Below are 18,505 nucleotides of genomic sequence, written 5' to 3'. Positions count from 1 at the left end.
TTATTAAAACTAATTTCGATTTAATTATTATATATTGCATTTAAATTAGTACATAATAGTTAGATTATTAAATTTACATTTACTAATTAAATATAAATTAGGTTAATTTATTTTTGAATATTTCATTTAAAAATAAATTATTTTAGTATTTTATATAAATTTAAAATGCTAACAAATTATTTTAATTTTTACTAAAAATAAAATGAATAAAAACTCAAATGATAAAATTGCTAAAATGATTTATTTGCATGACGTGAGTGGTATGTTATTATTGTTAAAATTCAAATCAGTATTAATAATTCAAATCAATATTAGTTTTTATGTAATTAAATATTCAATTAAAATATATTTTTAATTTTTAATTTCTTTAAACCAAAATGTGTAAAAATTATAAAAAACTATAAGTTAACATTAGAACTTGTTAATTATTGTTATCTAGTGCCTCTTAATTGTTACTTTACTTCTTCAAAGATGATAATTTTATGATTTTTGGCTGTGAAAATATTTTATTATCAGAAAACAAATTGTTTTTTTAACAAATATTGCTATCTATAAAATTTTATTTTTAGTTTTTAAATTAATTATTAAATGAGAAAATGACTTATTCATAATTTTTTTTATTTAAGTGTAAAATAGTTTTATATTATTTAATCATAAATCGTGTATAACACAAAAGATTAATAGAGTGGTGTAACGTCTTCCTGCATCTACATTGGTAGAAAGAATCTATTTAACAAAAGAATATGTGTTTCATTCCTATAATATGCAAGATATACTAGCCAACAATACTCACACAAGTAAGAGAAATTAATTTCTAATCCAATAAGTTAAAGACACATGTGATCTCTCATCCCTAAAATTATAAATCACTTATAATAAATTTATAATTATTTTACAATAATTATCTTAAAATTCATACTCATATCAACAATAATTTCTAATTGATGAACAATAAAAACTTGTTACATCGAGAATTCATTATCATTAAACTCTTTTAAATAACATAAAATTACTTTAGAAAATAGTTTTTAAACCAATAAAATCTTTGAGAAAGGGGACAGATCCAGCAGTGCACATTACAATAAAATGGGAGCTATAAATGCCTAGAGTAAGGGGCAATCAAGCAATGCCGCTCAGCATTAATTGTTGATTATTGGATCCTCTTCTTCATGTCCCCCAAACATTTATATTTTATGCAGGCCATCATCATTCATTTTTAGGCAAAGCAATGGATGCAGAACAAGTTTTGAGATTGTTGGATGCCAACTGGTTTGAGACAACAATTTTCACCAACAAAACCTCTCCACCTTTTCATTCAGCAGTGGATTCAGCTTCAGAGTCCCATGTGAAGGAAGTGTTTCCTTTAGATTCAAAGCTCCTGAGAGCTCCAACACTTCAAGTGAGGTCTCTTAGTGACCAAAACTTGAGCTCAAGTGTAGGTGTTTTCTCTGATTTTCCATCACCAAATTCTGTCCTCACACCACAGAGGCTGAGGCCAATTCTTTCTGGGAAGGAAGTGGAAGATTTTCCACTGGCAAAAGGTAATGGAAACCATGAAAATGAAGAGGAAGAAGTAGCCACTAAGAAAAAGCTGAGTCATGCTCATAGAAGAAGAAGAAGATTCAGAAAAGGAAAAGCAACAAGGAGTCTGTCAGACCTTGAGTTTAAGGAGCTAAAAGGGTTTATGGATTTGGGTTTTGTGTTTTCTGAGGAAGACAAGGACTCAAGGTTGGTTTCTTTGATACCAGGGTTGCAAAGGCTAGGAAAAGAGGATGCATCAAGAGGGAACTCAGAACAAAACATTGATGAAACTGTGGTTTGCAGGCCTTATTTGTCTGAAGCTTGGGGTGTTTTAGACCAAAGGAAGGTTGTGAATCCATTGTTGAATTGGAGGGTACCAGTTGTAGGCAATGAGATAGACATGAAGGACAATCTTAGGTTCTGGGCTCATACAGTTGCATCCATTGTAAGATAACAACGAATGAGCTTCCTTTTCTGGTGGATTTTCTGAGTGCAATCTTGTTCCTTTGCTTTGAAAGTCCTTAGTTGTATATGTGTTTGACTCTATCTACAATCATAGATGTACATTTCCCAAGTTATTTTTTGTACCCTTTTTTCCTCTATTTTCCCCATGTGCACTTTTATCAATTTGTTTGGAAATGAAGCATGTGATATGAAGAGAAGGTACATCTGGACAGAGGGATATGCCTTGATATTTTTTGGTTTGGTCCATTTTGCCATCTTGTTTGGATCAGAAATTTTCCTTAAAAGAATTTTGATTTTTTTTTCCAACTGCATTGAGACACTCTTAATGTTCCTTCAATTATTTGTTTTCTCTTTTCTAGATAATTGAACAACTCAATGGGTTGAACATTAGGTTTTTAATGATGTGGTTGACACAGGTTCATACCGACCCAAATTGCATAAATAATAGTATTGTTTAGTGAAAAACAAGAATGGCTGGGCCTTAGTGATGGAAACAAGAAGATAAGCAGGACCACTAGTAATTATTTACACTTGAGTGGATGCAGCCACTTTTAGTATAATGTTCTATTAGCAAATTTTAAGATCCATTGTCATCGCACTTTAAATAAGATAAACAAAAAGGAAGTCATCTCCACTTTCCATCCACTCATGCAACTCCACTGGCAAATGGGGTCTGATGATTGCATCAGACAATACTGAAAAAGCATTCTTTAAAGAAGTTAGAGATTGAATTCAAACTTTTTAATGATTATGTTTCTCAATTTTCAGATCAAATTGACTTTTTGCTATTTTTTGCAAAATTTCTAAAATTATAAAATAGATAAGCTTTTTAATTCACACTTTTCCATTTCGTCTTTGGATTCAATTCTTCTGAAATGTAGAGTATGATATGATACAATTTACCAGGATAATTATTGATGAAAAATTTATTATTACAATTTATTGCCTCTTTATTTATACTTTTAATGATTAATTTTTCATCCTTAAGTTATTAATTTAATTTTTCTTATGCAGTGTTATTGAGAAAATCACCGATTAACAGTTGAACAATGGAAGTGAAGTGATAGACAATTTATATTAATGATATTTGATTTGAAAATCTTGATCAGTGTCTGTATTTGCCGTTTAGACAACGAAAACAGATTTGCTTATAATTGTATTTCATCAACTAGTACAATATTTTTGGTACATATACAATTAAGTAAGAAATATTAATGAAAAATATTGAATGTGGTATGAAACTTTGACCGAAGACTTGTCCTAAAGGATGAATACCGTAACTGCTACGGCCAACTTATTCTGATAGAGTATCTCCAATTAAAGTTGAAGTTAGAACAATGAACCAAGTTGCTTTTAAATTATTCTTGAAAGTATACATACAAGTCAAGTATAAATGTCTTTTTGTGAGAACTAAGTATATTTTCTCAAGCATTGCTATGGGCTAGAATATTGGGTGCTCTGATGATAGCATTATGATTGATTTTTCATGCACAAATTCAGGTGGTTCTTCCTTTTCCGTTAAGACCAAGTCAAAAGTAATCTTAAACGGTTCAATAGCTTGTTCTTATGCTGTAGAAAAGATTTATCATACATGATCTCACATATTTTTGATGTTTTGCTAGTACATCTTACATTCCATGTTTGTCTAATGGGTTGCATTATTGAATTTACAAAGAGAATTTAAGAGAAAAATCGTTTGAAATTATTTGTGTAAAGAAGATACACGTGAGAGAATATTCTGCTACCAGGATTCATGACCAAACTATTATTTTAAAAAAAAAATTATGTGCTTAAATTTATCAACAAAGTATTCGTTCTTTGAAATTTCCGCAAGAATTAAGCGTCGATATAGATCGAGCACACTGCAACCATAATTATAAACAATCTTTCTTATATTTTCCAAAGTATTACTATGATTAATCTATTTTCTAAAAATTTACCTTAATAGGAGTTGCTGCATATACAATCATGGTTTAACTTAAGAGGCTATAAATGAATTAATTGCATGGGACTAAATGCAATAGAAGGTGAATGAATTTCTGTTTGTTCACTTGTCCTTGCCAAGGCTAGCCTCTGGAAGTTTAAATGTTGGAGGCTTATCAACACCCCTCCTTGAGTATTCTCTCCATCTTCGTGCTGCTGAAGCAGCTCTTTTTGCTCTTTCTTCAACTTCCTCATCTGCAACATAATTACCATTTGAAAGACTAATTAATTAGGATAATCAATGTAATTCTTGCACTACAGTAATTGTCACAGCATATGGTCAACATGGCTGCTAGGGACAATGTTTCTCAATAGATACTTCAACTTTTAGAAATTACAAATATAAATCCCATATAACCAAGAAGTACTTAAAAGAAGAGAACAACACTTAAAAATACTTAAACTGAGACTTTTGGAAACAAAGTTTTATAATTTCCAATAATAATTTGAAGTTTATATTTTAGTACTTTCACATCCCCCTTACCTGAACTTTGGTAGTCTTTCTGTTTGCCCCAAAGATTGTCCCAGTATGAATTTTTCTTATCAGCACCTTCTTCCCTCATCATTCTCAATTTTGCTTTTGCCTGCAAGAAGCTCGTGAATATTTGATTGTGCTTGAAACCAAATTAATCATGTGCATCAAATGTTTTAGAACACTGAAGCATGACTGGAATTTCACATGAGAAAATTTAAGATTTTATTGTTCCTTAGTCTGTGATTAAGATTTAAGAGCTTGGGCCAACATATAATATCACGAATTTTGTACAAGTTCTGAACGATTTTGCAATTATTGCATCATCTTAATCTGCATAGTCATCCTATTTATCTTAAACAATAGCAAGTCAGAAGTAAACCGCTCTACTTGTGTGTACCACTATGGATTGCATCATTGGAAATTCCGAATGCTTAATTATTCTTTATTGATATTCAACATTAACAAAAGTCTATTTAGATAAACATTTTCTGAACCACTCATTGATCACTAGCATTTAAGCTTGGAGTAATTAGTCAGTGACCTATTAGAAAGTGAATCATATCAGCACAATAAAGACCAGTGAAATCAGAACTATCAAATATTTAAGAAAAGGAAACTTGTGCACCCTGTCTTTGAACTTTATAAATTCAAATTGCTTAAGAACTCATCCACTCTCTCTCAATTACCATGATTTTTTTAAAAAAAAAATAATATAATATGATCCAGAGCCAACACAATAAAATAAATAAATAAAATAATAAAATGAAGAGACAAAAATAAACACAATCACGAGATTAATTGCATATAAATAAGTGACACTTCACACATTAAGCAAAAAATGAAGGCATTGAATATAATAAGAGTTCTAACCAAGACTTTTGACTGCCTTTTTTCCCATCTGGAACTTGCCTGTCAATAATGCATGCAGATCATGTTAGAGGCACTTAATCTGCTTGAAACTTAAGAATCATCAAATCTATGATTACAAGGTTAAACACGAAATGTTATTACGGGTTATAATATTCTGAAAAGAAAATACTTTCTCAATCCATCTTATGTTGACCTTTTAATCATTGTTTTGAAAGTCAGAACAAATATCCAATTCATGGTCTTTCAATCAGGTCATACGTTGATTATTGCAATTTGCAACCCAAGAAATCCCCATCAATCCACAAATATCCATCAAATTTAGATAAAAATTAGAACAAAACCAGTAAACAGTTAAATAATCTTGTATTTATTTCATTATTCTTACCATTCTGAAAACATCAATTGATGCTGTTCCCATTCCTGATAGCATTAGGGCAACCTGCTCGTACAAGAATCAGTGGATATATAAATAGTACAAAACACTCAAAGATCAGAAGCATTTGTGTCCAGAGTCAATTTGGGGATAATGTCATAGCATTTAGAGTATGTAACAAAACAAATTACTATTGTTAGGGGGAACACCTATGTCAGCAATTTCCCCCTCCAAATCACTAATTGGTTTATTGACTCCAAATGAAAGTTGCGTATCTATTTTCCATTTTAAAAAAACTTAACTAGGAAAGTAAAGCTTCATGTACTGAAGTAAAGGAAAAGTAGAACCCCAGAGGCTATAAATATGGAAGAACATTGAGGCCATGCTCAATTATACACTAAACTATCAAGAAAACTGTTTAAAAACTCATTTGAAAACTTCAAAAGCATGTACCAATAAAAAAGTGATGATTTTTCTTGTTTTGAACATGTGATGAAATTATCTTAGGAAGGTAGATATTGTGCAGAAAAAAATATCTGGAAGATTTATATGCTATAACTAAACTAGGGCCTTACATTGACTCTTTCCACACGGCGCATCTCATCTTCAAGTAATGATAGTTGTGCAGCAGATGTCCAATGAATGCAGCTAACAGGGCTAAAATTCAAAACAAAACAAAAAATGTTAAATTAGTTCTAGTAATCTCCATTAGTCTTGTATCTTCAGAGGCGATATCATTGTGATACCAAAGGTTCTAAACCTCAAGTATCTACAGCAATTAGAAATTAAAAATGAAAACTATATACCATAGAAGCTTGATTTATTAAAGTTCAATGGAGTTTTGTTGTTAGTATAGTTATACGATACAATGTAGCACATTAGGGAGAAAAGTTTAATCTTAAAGTCTTAATTTATATAATAAAAGGGGGAAATCACACGGAATTTATTGTTTTAAAACAATAATGGCAGTTTTAAGGCATGTCCAATTATGTTAATCACCATCCAACAATTTATAATTTCTTATAATCATTTAGAAATGTTCTTTTCACCCTAAATAGTATGAAAGCCAAGATCACCATCAGAAATACATCTTGAATTGATACAAAACTTAAATATATTCTCAGAAGCAAAGCCCGGTAATGGTCAGAGATGAAGAAAGTTTTATTTTACTTCTATTATAATCAGATTAACTATGGTCGTAGATATAACAGTTAAATAAAGGTAAGTAGAGTGATAAACGCTGCTTAAAAAAAAAGTAGAGTGATAAACATAGACATGCCAACTGTCAATTGCCTGTTGAACTAATTCAGGGTTCCCAGATTGGTTGTATGCTCTGGCTCTTCCAAAGTCTTCCTCAATTGCAAACACACCAGGAGCTACATTGGCACAATTTTTGCAGCCTGCAGAAGGATTTGCAGCATAGTTATATAACATGCTTTGTAATTTTTAAATGCAAAACTTTCTAGATGTATAATTGGTGTCCACAATGAAGCATCACTTAAGACACAAAAGAGTAAAGCAAGTATTAATAGGTGTCAATCAAACAATTTCCTTATAAGTGCTTAACCCACAGAAATTTAGATGTCAGTGTTTGTCTATATTCCATGATTTGACTGAATCCTGGAAGATTGAAAAAAGGATTATTCTATCCTCAAATTTTTTCACATCACTAATTTTATCACACATTTTTATCTCTTCTCTTCCTACTCCTAATTGTAGAAAACATGAGTACAAATAGAATTTCTTGTTGAAAAATTGTTTCTCTATGAAAGAAGTACTGGTGAGAACCATAATTCTTCTTTCTTAGAAGAGATGGAGACATCATGTGCTCATAAAAATAATTAAGGTAACAATGAATGAGTGAGCAATTACCTATGCAGCTGAATTCATCGACAAAGGCATGATCCCTTGGGCTTGAATCATCCAGGAAAGGATTAATTGAAGTTAAAGAATAGCCATGAATTTCATCATAAATCCTGCGTTGGACGGGATCGCTGAGCACCTGCACTGCAATAGTCAATTCCCAATAAAAGCACAGGACAAAACTTCAACAACATTTTCCCCAAAGCTTAAAATTTAAGAAATTCAAAATGGAACCAACCGTGTAGACTTCATTGATGAAAATGCAGAAATTTGTGGTCTCAGGATCGTTTCCACTCAAGTCCGGGTGGCAAGATTTCATGCAATTGTAGTATGCCTTCTTGATCTGCTCTGGTGTGGCATCTGGAAGCTAGTAAATCAGACCAACCAAATATTAATTATTATGCACACTATATAATATATCTCATTATCATACATAAGATTTAGCAAAACTCATCCAACTTTACTAAAGGGTAAAAAAAACTATACTTCCCTTTATGAAAAAAAAAATTCAGATCATGGCTAATGATTACAATAAGCTCAAGACTTTTAGTTTTTTTTCTTCTCACAGAGACTTCTTAAAAGGAAAGGGAAGGAAGTGAAAGTTTGATGCATCACCAGTCCAAGAACTTCATAATAATCATCTGCAATAGTCTCAGAGGGAGAAACTGAATCTTCAGCAGTAACTCTGACCCTGCCACACCCTCTTCTCTTCCAACCACTGTGTGTCACAAAGGTGCAAGGACTTGCACCCTTCACCAGCATCCGCCATGAGCTTCTTGAACAAAGATTCAGTGATGGATTGTGGATTTTCAGAGCCTCCATGCACACTGGAGACAATAACTGAGCCATAATTCTAAAAATTCAATTCCAGTAAAAAAGATGGTTCCAAACAGTGTGAACTTCGGTTGCTAAAGTTGTAAAATACTGGACACAATCTCGGCCATAAATATTGCTACAATAATAATAATAATAATAATAATAATAATAATAATAATAATAAATTATTATTATTATTATTATTATTATTATTATTATTATTATTATTATTATTATTATTATTATTATTATTATTATTATTATTATTATTATTATCATAAAGTAAAAATTAAACAAGGACTATTGAATGCAAAATGCTGCACCTAAAAGGATGCTAAATTTGAATAGAAAAATAATATAATGTTATTTATACAGTTTATTGGAAAAATGTAAGGAGGAAGAAATTTTGACTGAGAAGTGAGAATCGAGAAAAGAAAAAATTGCTGACATGTCACTCTTACAGCCACAAGACATCCTTAGAATCTGAACAAAACAAACTTAAGATGATTCTAAGAGGAATTGGGCAATGGTTCCAAAAAAAAAAACAAAAACAAAGAGGCAATGAGCCTTTTAATTTGAACCGATTGGATAAGCCAGTCCATTTGGATAATCCGTTGCAGGTCGATCAATTACAAATTTAATTTGTAATAGGTTAATTATAGTTTAAGTTGATAAATAAATATTAATTAATTAATTGTTACCTAAAACAAATGAATAAAATGAAATATTTTTAAAAAAATTATAATTATGAATATGAAATTCGTAAAGTTGTATATTTACTATAAATGAATCTGTATCAAATTGGATCAAATGAAGCCCGATTAAATGTTAAATTCGATCACCATATATTTTGACAGTTGTTATATTTACTCTCCTTCTTTGCTTATCCATTTACCTTTTCAATTTGTTTTTCGAAATATAGACTTCCCTATTTACTTAGAAAAGGAGAATAGATATACTAAGTCCCTATATTTTTAACGCACATGTTTTGTTGCTTCAAACAAAAGATACCATAGAAACGATATTTGACTGGATTATTGGAATTTAAGGCAAGAAAACAAAAGATATACTTAATTTAAACTTAAGCTTGTTTGGAAGAAAGAAAATAATTATTTTATGGATAAAATATCCATTTTGGTTCCTGAAAGTAAGAGGTAGTGATAAATCATTTTTAAAAGATAAAAATTCAAATTTAGTCATCGAATATATTAAAAATGTGACAAATTTATCTTTTATGTTAAATTTGTGAAACAATTTATCATTAAATTATAATATTCAAAGACCAATTTAACAATAAATTATATTTTTTAAGACTAATTTGACATTAAGTTGTAAAGTTTAAGAATCAATTTGTTATTAAATTATTCATAGGACTAATCTGTCACACTTTTTAAACATTTGAGACTAAATTTTTTTTTTCATCTTTTAGTAATCAATTTGTTATTATTTCATACTTCTAGAGATCAAAATAAATATTTATCCTTATTTTAATATGGGGAAATATAATCCTTGAACCAATGTGATACTATAAACTAATGTAATAATCGTGCTCAATATATGACATGTTATTATGTTCTAAAATTTGATGTTGTTATTTTAATTTATATTTATTATATATTATTCAAAAGTTTTAGGACAAAATTTAGAATAATAATTTAATTTAAGTTTCAGAATTTTTTTGAGAGTATTCATACATCATGATGCATGATTGTTTACATGGATTGTAAGATTCAAAAATTCAATGAAGAACAATTTCAACCTCTAACGCATCAAGATGCGTGCCTTGTTGAAAGATCAAGGGATTTAAGCACCTTTCTCTAACGAACTGACGAAGATTGATAAGTCCATTCTTGAGCAACAAGAAGAAAAGGTGCATTCATTAATTCTTTTGTCATTGTCTAGTGAAGTTCTATATGAAGTTTTTGAAGAGAAAATTGTTGCATTATGCCTCAAGTTGGAGAAACTCTTCATGACAAAATCAATATGCAACAGATTGTTGCTAAAACGAAATTTGTTTGACCTCTGTATGAAGAAAGGTACAACTCTAAAATATCATGAGTGAGTTAAACTCTATCTTATTGGAGCTCCATGGCATTAATGTTAAATTTGAAGATGTAGATCTTGCAATGATTATGTTAGTCTTTCCCCCCTTCCCCCCTTTTCATATAAGAATTTTGTGAATTCTCTAAGTGTTGGAAATTATTGCATTACACATGAGGAAGTCAAGTCCAATCTCTATTCAAGAAAGCTTCGACACAAAGCTTTTAAAAAAGGTGATGAAGCCTATACCTCTGGATTAGAAGTAACCAATTCTATAAAAGCCAAAAAAAGAAGAAAGGAAAAGGATTCAATAAGGGCAAAGTTTATCCTAAGGATATCTATAATTACTGCAAGGAATCTTGCCATTGGAAAAAAGATTGCCCCAAGAAATTCAAGAAAGAATTTGTTGTAGCCATTGTTCAAAGTGATTTCTCATTAGAAGATGATTTGGTACTCTCAGTTGTTGATCAACAACAACATCATTCTGAACAATTAATGGGTATTAGATTTAGGTTGTTCTTATCATATGTGTCCACACAGAAACTGGTTCATGAACTATGAAAAGAAATTTGGTGATAATATTTTGATAGGGAATAATGCCCTTTGCAAGACAGTTTGGATAGGTTCTATACAAATCATAATGCATGATGAAATTGTTAGAACCTTAAACAATGTTTGCCATGTTCCAAATTTTAAGAAAAATTTAATCTCTTTGGAAGCCATAAATTTGTGTTGAAGATGAAGTGATGCAAATCAAAGGGGAAAGCAAGTCTTTTGTAATACAGGGAACCGAGCAAGGAAATCTATATATCCTACAAGGTTCCACTCTGACAGGCTCAATCTCAATTGTTTCACAAGTTGGAAGTCCTACGTCCAATGATATTTCTCTGTGGCACATGTGCTTTAGTCACATGAATGAAAAAGGGACTAGAAATTCTGAGTAAGCAGGGGCTACATAGAAACCATAAGGTGGAACCTCTTCAGTTTTGTGAGCACTCAAAGCAACACAAGACGAAATTCCCAAAGGCAGTGCACACCACAAAGGCCATATTGGACTACATTCATTCTAATTGTCAGGGGCCTTTGAGAGTTTCATCCCTGGGAGGAGCAAGGTAATTCATCTTTATCATTGATGATTACTAAAGGATGACATGGGTATTCACAATGAAGCAGAAATTTGAAGCCTTTAAATGTTTTAAGCATTGGATGCCACTTATGCAAAATCAAATATGAAAGAAAGCTAAATGTTTGAGGACTGACGATGACTTGAAATTCTATTTTGAAGAATTCAATGAATTCTGTAAGGAAGAAGGCATTGCTAGATAACATATAGTTTGACATACTCCTTAGCAAAATGGAGTAGCTGAAAGAATGAATAGAACCTTATTGGAAAGGTCCAAATGCATGTTATCAAATTCAAGGTTGAATAGAAGTTTTTGGACTAAGGTAATCAGCATAGCATGCTACTTGGTTAATCAATCCCAGTCCATTACCATAGATTTCAAGACCCCTATTGAGATATGGTCTAACAAACCAGCTAATTACTCAATGCTGAAAGTGTTTGGATGTTCAGCAAACTATCATGTAAATGAAGGTAAGCTAGTGCCCAGAGTTAAGAAGGGTGTCTTTATAGGCTTTGGAAATGGAGTTAAAGGATTTAAAATCTGATCTTTGTCAAAAGGAAAGCTCATTCTGAGTATAAATGTCACTTTTGATGAGCTCTCTATACTACATTTTAAGTTTGTGAAAAATTCAAACAAGATAATTGATATCACTAAGCAGGTAGAGTTTAAGAATCCTACAATTAGAAATTTTAGTTATCAGGAGCACTATGAAGCACCTGATGATACTGAACAAAATCATCAAATGCAACCCCAACAACATCAATCTAAACAAGTGGATGAGTCTAACCAAATGAGTCAGAACCTTACGAGGAAGCCTAAGACTAATGCTTTTAGGAAATCTCAAAGACAAATCAAAGCACTTGAAATATATGGCTTTGATGATATTGTCTTGTATGCACTCCAGGTAGCAGAAGAAGTTGACTTATTCGAACCAACTACCTATCATGAAGCAATTACTTGTTCTGAAGCTGATAAGTGAACGATGGTTATGAATAAAGAAATGGAATCCCTTCAAAAAAATCAGACTTGGGATTTGGTTGAGTTACCTAAAGGCAGAAGAGTTGTTAGATGCAAATGGATCTTCAAGAAGAAATATGGGTTTTCAAGCACTAAATTCATCAAGAATAAAACACGTCTTGAAGCTAAAGCCTACAGTCAGAAGAAATGTGTGAACTATGAGATTTTCTCTTCAGTATTCAGACACGCGTCCATTCATGTTTTACAAGCTCTTGTTGCAACTATGGACATGGAGCTAGAGCAAGTTAATGTGAAAACAACTTTTCTACATGGAAAGTTGGAGGAAGAAATTCTGATGAAACAACCAGAAGGTTTTGAGGTGCAAAGAAAGGAAGATTTTGTCTGTAGGTTGAAAATGTTTCTCTAAGGACTGAAGCAATCTCCAAGATAGTGGTACAAGAGGTTCGATCAGTTCATCATCTCTCATAGGTACAACAGAAGTCCATATGATTCATGTGTTTATCATAGTAAGGTGAAGGATCATGCAAACATTTATCTACTTCTCTATGTGGACAACATGCTCATAGCATCCCGAGACAAGTTTGAAATTTAGAAACTAAAGTCACTACTTAGTAATGAATTTAAGATGAAAGATATAAGAGCAAATGGAAAGATTTTGGGAATGGAAATCAAGAGGAATCATGCTCAGAATGAGTTTTTCTTATGTTAGAAGCAATATATTCAAAAAGTATTGAATCACTTTAGGACGACAACAATGAAACCAATATGTACTCCTTTGACATAATGTATGTCATGGTATGCACAAGGCCACATCAATCACAATCTGTCAGTGTAGTGAGTAGGTATATGGGTAAACTTGGGAAGAAACATTGGCAAGCAATTAAACAAATATTTAGGTACCTTAAGGGTACAATTGATATCGGAATCATCTACCAAGGTGACACATTTTGTGCACTTGTTAGTTATTCAGATTATGACTACGCTGGAGATTTGGATGCAAGGCAATATGTGATAAGTTATGTTTTCATAATTGGAAATTTCCTTGTTAGTTTGAAAGCTACACTTCAGCCTACAGTTGCTTTGTTAACAATAGAGGTAGAATATATGGCTCTAGCAAAAGCAGTAAAGGAAGGAATCTGGTTAAAGGGTCTTATCAATAATCTTGGATTTCCATAGGATAAAGTTATCATTTTTGTGATAAACTGAGTGTTATCTACTTAGCCAAGGATCAATTCTATCATGAAAGGACTAAGCATATTGATGTCCAATATCACTTCATTCGTATTGAGAATAGGGTTGAAGTCCAGAAAGTTGATATAAGAGAAAACTCAGTTGATATGTTCACAAGCCTGTTCCTAGAAGCAAATTCATGCATTGTCTAGATCTACTCAATGTAGATTGCTGGAAATTACTTTGTATATATGATTCATAATTGTTATTGAACCAATATGGAGATTGTTGGAAGAAAGAGGTGACTAGACGACACTATCTATATTGTCCAATCTAGCCCCCTATGCTCGAATATGTCTTTTGTCTAGTGGAGTGTCCAATTGTGTTTAACAATGTATTGTCCAGTTTGTTTAGTTAGTCGTTAGATGGTTCAAATAATAAGTTCTATTAGTAATCATTTTTCTGTTATTTATGTTTCAATTTGTTACACTCCTATATAATGGGGTTAGTTAAAAGGGCTAAGTGTAACCAAAGTGTTAAACCCACACATTGTAATTTCATTGTTCTGATCTTCAATAACAATTATATTTTCTCCCGCATGGTACGATTATCTTTTTTCTTCTTCCCTGATTGGAATTCATTTTTCTCAGTCATAAACCCAACAAGAAATATTTATTTACCATAAATTATAATTATATAAAGTAAACATTTATTTTGTGCCATGTGGAAGCTAAAATACTAGTTATAGTAATAAATTCTGCAAAAATCTAGGCTTGTTGTAAAATAAAAGGCTAAACACACTTATGGTCCTTCATTTTAAAATAATCATTTTGGAAGTTTATTTTTTAAATTTGATTCAAATTAGTCCTTCACAAAATGATAATTTTTAATTTTGGGACACGATTTTGAATCTCATGTTTTCAATTAGTCATTCTCATTAATTTACATGAAAGCTATAAAAACTCAATTCATCTTCAAACTATTAAATTCTATTTTGGTTACTTGTGAAACTATTTTTTATGCAATTTTCATCATATTTAAGACAATTTTTTGTTCAAACACTAGTTAGATTCATATTTTTTATGTAAATAATTTTAATGGAAGAAGTTTCATATTTTAAATCCCCAAACAATGCAATAAATAAATATTATTTTGCTTCATTCGCCAAAACTCTTGATATTATCATAAAAAAAATATATTATGTTTTACCTTTAGTATCAATATATTCACAATACACGATAATCAAGAAAAGGAAACTCCAAGTATTAATGTTGAAGTTAATCTCAGATTGAACTTTATATTTTCTGTTAATTATTTTATCTATATTCTACTTCTTAGATTAACAATTATATTTAAGAATAAAATGGTTAATATATTGTATTTAATTATTAAAACCTATAACCATATTGTTTAATCTAATTACATATTTATATAATAAATATTTTTTAAAAAATATTAGTCATTGTATTTAACTCTGTTAAACATATATAGAAATAATTAAATACACATGAAATTTTTCATATTTACATTGATAAAATTAATAGTAAAAAATGTATTTAGAATAGAAAAAACTAAATTAGATATTAACATAAGATTAATCAATTGATAAATATATAAATACAGAAAATGATTATCTCCTAATTCCTATACCTCAAAATTTGATTACCTGATACATTTATAGTAAACATAAATTTTATTATTATTGGTCAAAATAATTTAACTATAATAAATAAAATATGGTATTTTAAAATTTTATACTTATTAAATTTAACAAATATAATATATGTAATTTAAAATTTCAAGTAATAATTGCCAGAGTTAATCTCAGATTGATATTTATATTTATGCTAATTATTTTATCTATATTGTACTTAGGCTAACTGTTACATTTAAGAAAAAAATCATTAGTATATTATGGGTAAAATATGTTTGACTATATATTATATGTAACAAAAATATATAAAAAAATATAATTTGAAAAAATACACTCACTCTATTTAATTCCTTTTAAACATAAAATATATTTAATAAAAATTAATATTATGTTCTATTTAATATAAAAAATAAAAAATTTAAATTTATAGTTTAATTTGACTATATATTTTATTGAATAAACACAAAACTTAATGATGTCCGATTTGAATTTTACTTATATTATATTAAAAATGCCATTCATTAAATATATTATATAATTAACTTGAAAAATGTTATTCATAGTTATATGATTATTAAATATTATAATTACATTATACATGTCACTATTTTAATAATGATAAATTTAACATATTTATTTAAAATATACCTGTTATTTAATCATATATATTAATAGGCATGAAATAATTTTGTGATATTTATAGTGTTGAAATGAAACAATCAAAATAAAAGGTATTAACATAAAAAATTTAAATACATATTAATATAAAATTTATAAATATATAAATACATTCAACAACTATTTGACTACCGGTTACATTTAGTAAACATGGCATTTATTATAATTGGTCAAAATAATTTAATTATAATAAATATATATGTTAATTTTTATTTTATTTTTATAACTAATAGTTTGACAACGTATTATATTTAATAATTTGTGCATTTAATATTATGGGATAGTCAAATTTTATTATAAAAAATGTATGTATTAAATTTAATAAATGTAATATATATTTTTTAAACATAGTAAATTGTACAATTGAACTTATTTTCATACCATTAATTTATTGTGAAGTAATTTATTCATTTCTCATTAAAAAAATAGGTAGATTTATTGGGATCTTAACAATACAAGTCATATCCATTAATTAAAAAAGTTTTCCCTAAAATTTTAAATAATGTCATTAAATATAATCACTTCTTAAACCATTCAATTCTCTTAAATGAAATTTAAATTTGTGACATTATTCATTAATAATAACTTGTTTAATTACATTTGTTGGTCTTGATAAATTAGGTGTTTCTTACCTATATGTAGGACCAGAAGTAGTAATACAATGTCCTTTTTAACGTAAAAATTTATTAATGTTGATAGTTATAAAGGCAAAAATATTACAAAAAGAAGGATAGAATAATGATTTTAAAAAATTTCATGTCATTAAAAAAAAGCAAAGCTATCATTTATGAAGCTTAAAGACATAAAATGACTTTTTCACAAATATATTCAATCAGAGGTGGCATTTATGATAATGTAAAAGTTGTGATATTTTCTAGTGTTTCTTGATCTATAAATTCAAACTGAAACTAATACTTTCCTCGCTTCACATAGACAAGAAAAAAGCACTAACAACAAGCCTATGTTTTTTTGTCATATGACATTCAAAATCATCATGAGCTTAAGCCCTTTTTTTCTATTGTCTCTTCTTTCTAATATAGAAATAACTAATGGACATATTGATAGCAATGATCCCATAAAAGAGTTTTATGTACTCCCCAAAGGCCCTGTTCCACCAGAAGGCCAATCAAATCATTTGCACCGTGTTCTACCTCATCCTTCATCCAACTCTAATAGTGATGCTTCCAATATTAAATTTTTCCAAATTCCTAGACGTGTTGTCAACAACCTTACAAGTAAAGGGTTTCATGTACTCCCCAAAGGTCCTGTTTCACCAGAAGGCCAATCAAATCATTTGCACAGTGCTCCACCTCATCCTTCATCCAACTCTAATAGAGATGCTTCCAATATTAAATCTTTTCAAGTTCCTAGACGTGTTTTCAACAACCATCCAAGTAAAGGGTTCCATGTACTCCCCAAAGGTCCTATTCCACCAGAAGGCCAATCAAATCATTCGCACCATGCTCTACCTCATCCTTCATCCAACTCTAATAGTGATGCTTCCAATATTAAATTTTTCCAAATTCCTAGACGTGTTGTCAACAACCTTACAAGTAAAAGGTTTCATGTACTCCCCAAAGGCCCTATTCCACCAAAAGGCCAATCAAATCATTCGCACAGTGCTCCACCTCATCCTTCATCCAACTCTAATAGTGATGCTTCCAATATTAAATCTTTTCAAGTTCCTAGACGTGTTTTCAACAACCATCCAAGTAAAGGGTTTCATGTACTCCCCAAAGGCCCTATTCCACCAGAAGGTCAATCAAATCATTCGCACCATGTTCTACCTCATCCTTCATCCAACTCTAATAGTAATGCTTCCAATATTAAATTTTTCCAAATTCTTAGACGTGTTGTCAACAACCTTCCAAGTAAAGGATTCCATGTACTCCCCAAAGCCCCAATTCCACCAAAAGGCGGTTCAAATCAAATGAACCCTCATCCTTCATCCAACTCCAATAGTGATATTTCCAATATTAAAATTTTCCAAATTCCTTTGAAATAAAATGCATGGGATGGATGTTGTTATCGAATCCTTGAATAATGCAATAAATAAATGTTCTTTTACTTATTTTTCTTCATTTGTCAAAAATTCCTTTTTATTTTATCATAACGAATTATATATTACGTTCCACATTTAATATCAATATACTTACAATATACGGGTTACTGTTATATGATTGGTAAGTACACCAATCAATGTAGTATTTTTGATAAATATTCAAAGATGGTTCCCATAAGAATTTGTTTGTACTAAGTTTTTGTGTAAAATCAAGTTGTAGGCAAAGGGATGTTTGAATTTTGAGATGATAGTGCAGAAATTTACAGCTAAGTTATGAAATAGACCACTGAAAACAGAACAAGTTCTTTCAAAAAAATTCACAAACAGTTTATAGGCAAAAAAGATATTAATACCGAGTTTGAATGAATGTTGAGTGATTGAGTTTTACTAAAAAGCTCCTGGGATGGCTTATGTTAAAGTAATTTTTTTAATG

General features: G+C 29.9%; 2 protein-coding genes across 2 annotated transcripts; one reads left to right on the top strand and one right to left on the bottom strand.

The window, feature by feature from the left end:
• Positions 1-1,128: 1,128 nt before the first annotated feature.
• Positions 1,129-2,232, top strand: LOC100807366 (uncharacterized). The gene has a single exon (NM_001254397.2). It carries the CDS (start codon positions 1,229-1,231, stop codon positions 1,973-1,975), a length of 747 nt encoding a protein of 248 aa, NP_001241326.1. The 5' UTR covers positions 1,129-1,228; the 3' UTR covers positions 1,976-2,232.
• Positions 2,233-3,736: 1,504 nt separating this feature from the next.
• Positions 3,737-8,482, bottom strand: LOC100786494 (chaperone protein dnaJ C76, chloroplastic). The gene is made up of 9 exons (XM_003539507.5): positions 8,166-8,482; positions 7,789-7,917; positions 7,560-7,689; positions 6,967-7,087; positions 6,263-6,344; positions 5,700-5,753; positions 5,315-5,353; positions 4,454-4,553; positions 3,737-4,164 (listed from the first exon to the last, which is right to left on the bottom strand). The coding sequence occupies exons 1-9, from the start codon at positions 8,397-8,399 to the stop codon at positions 4,034-4,036; spliced, it is 1,020 nt and encodes a 339-aa protein (XP_003539555.1). The 5' UTR covers positions 8,400-8,482; the 3' UTR covers positions 3,737-4,033.
• Positions 8,483-18,505: the final 10,023 nt, after the last annotated feature.

The sequence above is a fragment of the Glycine max genome, chromosome 12 (assembly GCF_000004515.6).
Source record: "Glycine max cultivar Williams 82 chromosome 12, Glycine_max_v4.0, whole genome shotgun sequence".
Classification (NCBI taxonomy): domain Eukaryota; kingdom Viridiplantae; phylum Streptophyta; class Magnoliopsida; order Fabales; family Fabaceae; genus Glycine; species Glycine max.
Note: the sequence above shows the minus strand (reverse complement) of the source record. Positions and strands in the feature narration are given on the sequence as shown.

What these genes read in the sequence shown, in the direction of transcription:
- LOC100807366 (NM_001254397.2), top strand. Translation starts at nt 1,229, where the DNA reads ATGGATGCAGAACAAGTTTTGAGATTGTTGGATGCCAACTGGTTTGAG.
- LOC100786494 (XM_003539507.5), bottom strand. Translation starts at nt 8,399, where the DNA reads ATGGCTCAGTTATTGTCTCCAGTGTGCATGGAGGCTCTGAAAATCCAC. An exon ending in CGATGAATTCAGCTGCATAG is followed by an intron (nt 7,088 to 7,559) that starts GTAATTGCTCAC and finishes ATCCTTCTGCAG; the next exon opens with GCTGCAAAAATTGTGCCAAT. An exon ending in CAACAGGCAATTGACAGTTG is followed by an intron (nt 6,345 to 6,966) that starts GCATGTCTATGT and finishes TTTGAATTTTAG; the next exon opens with CCCTGTTAGCTGCATTCATT.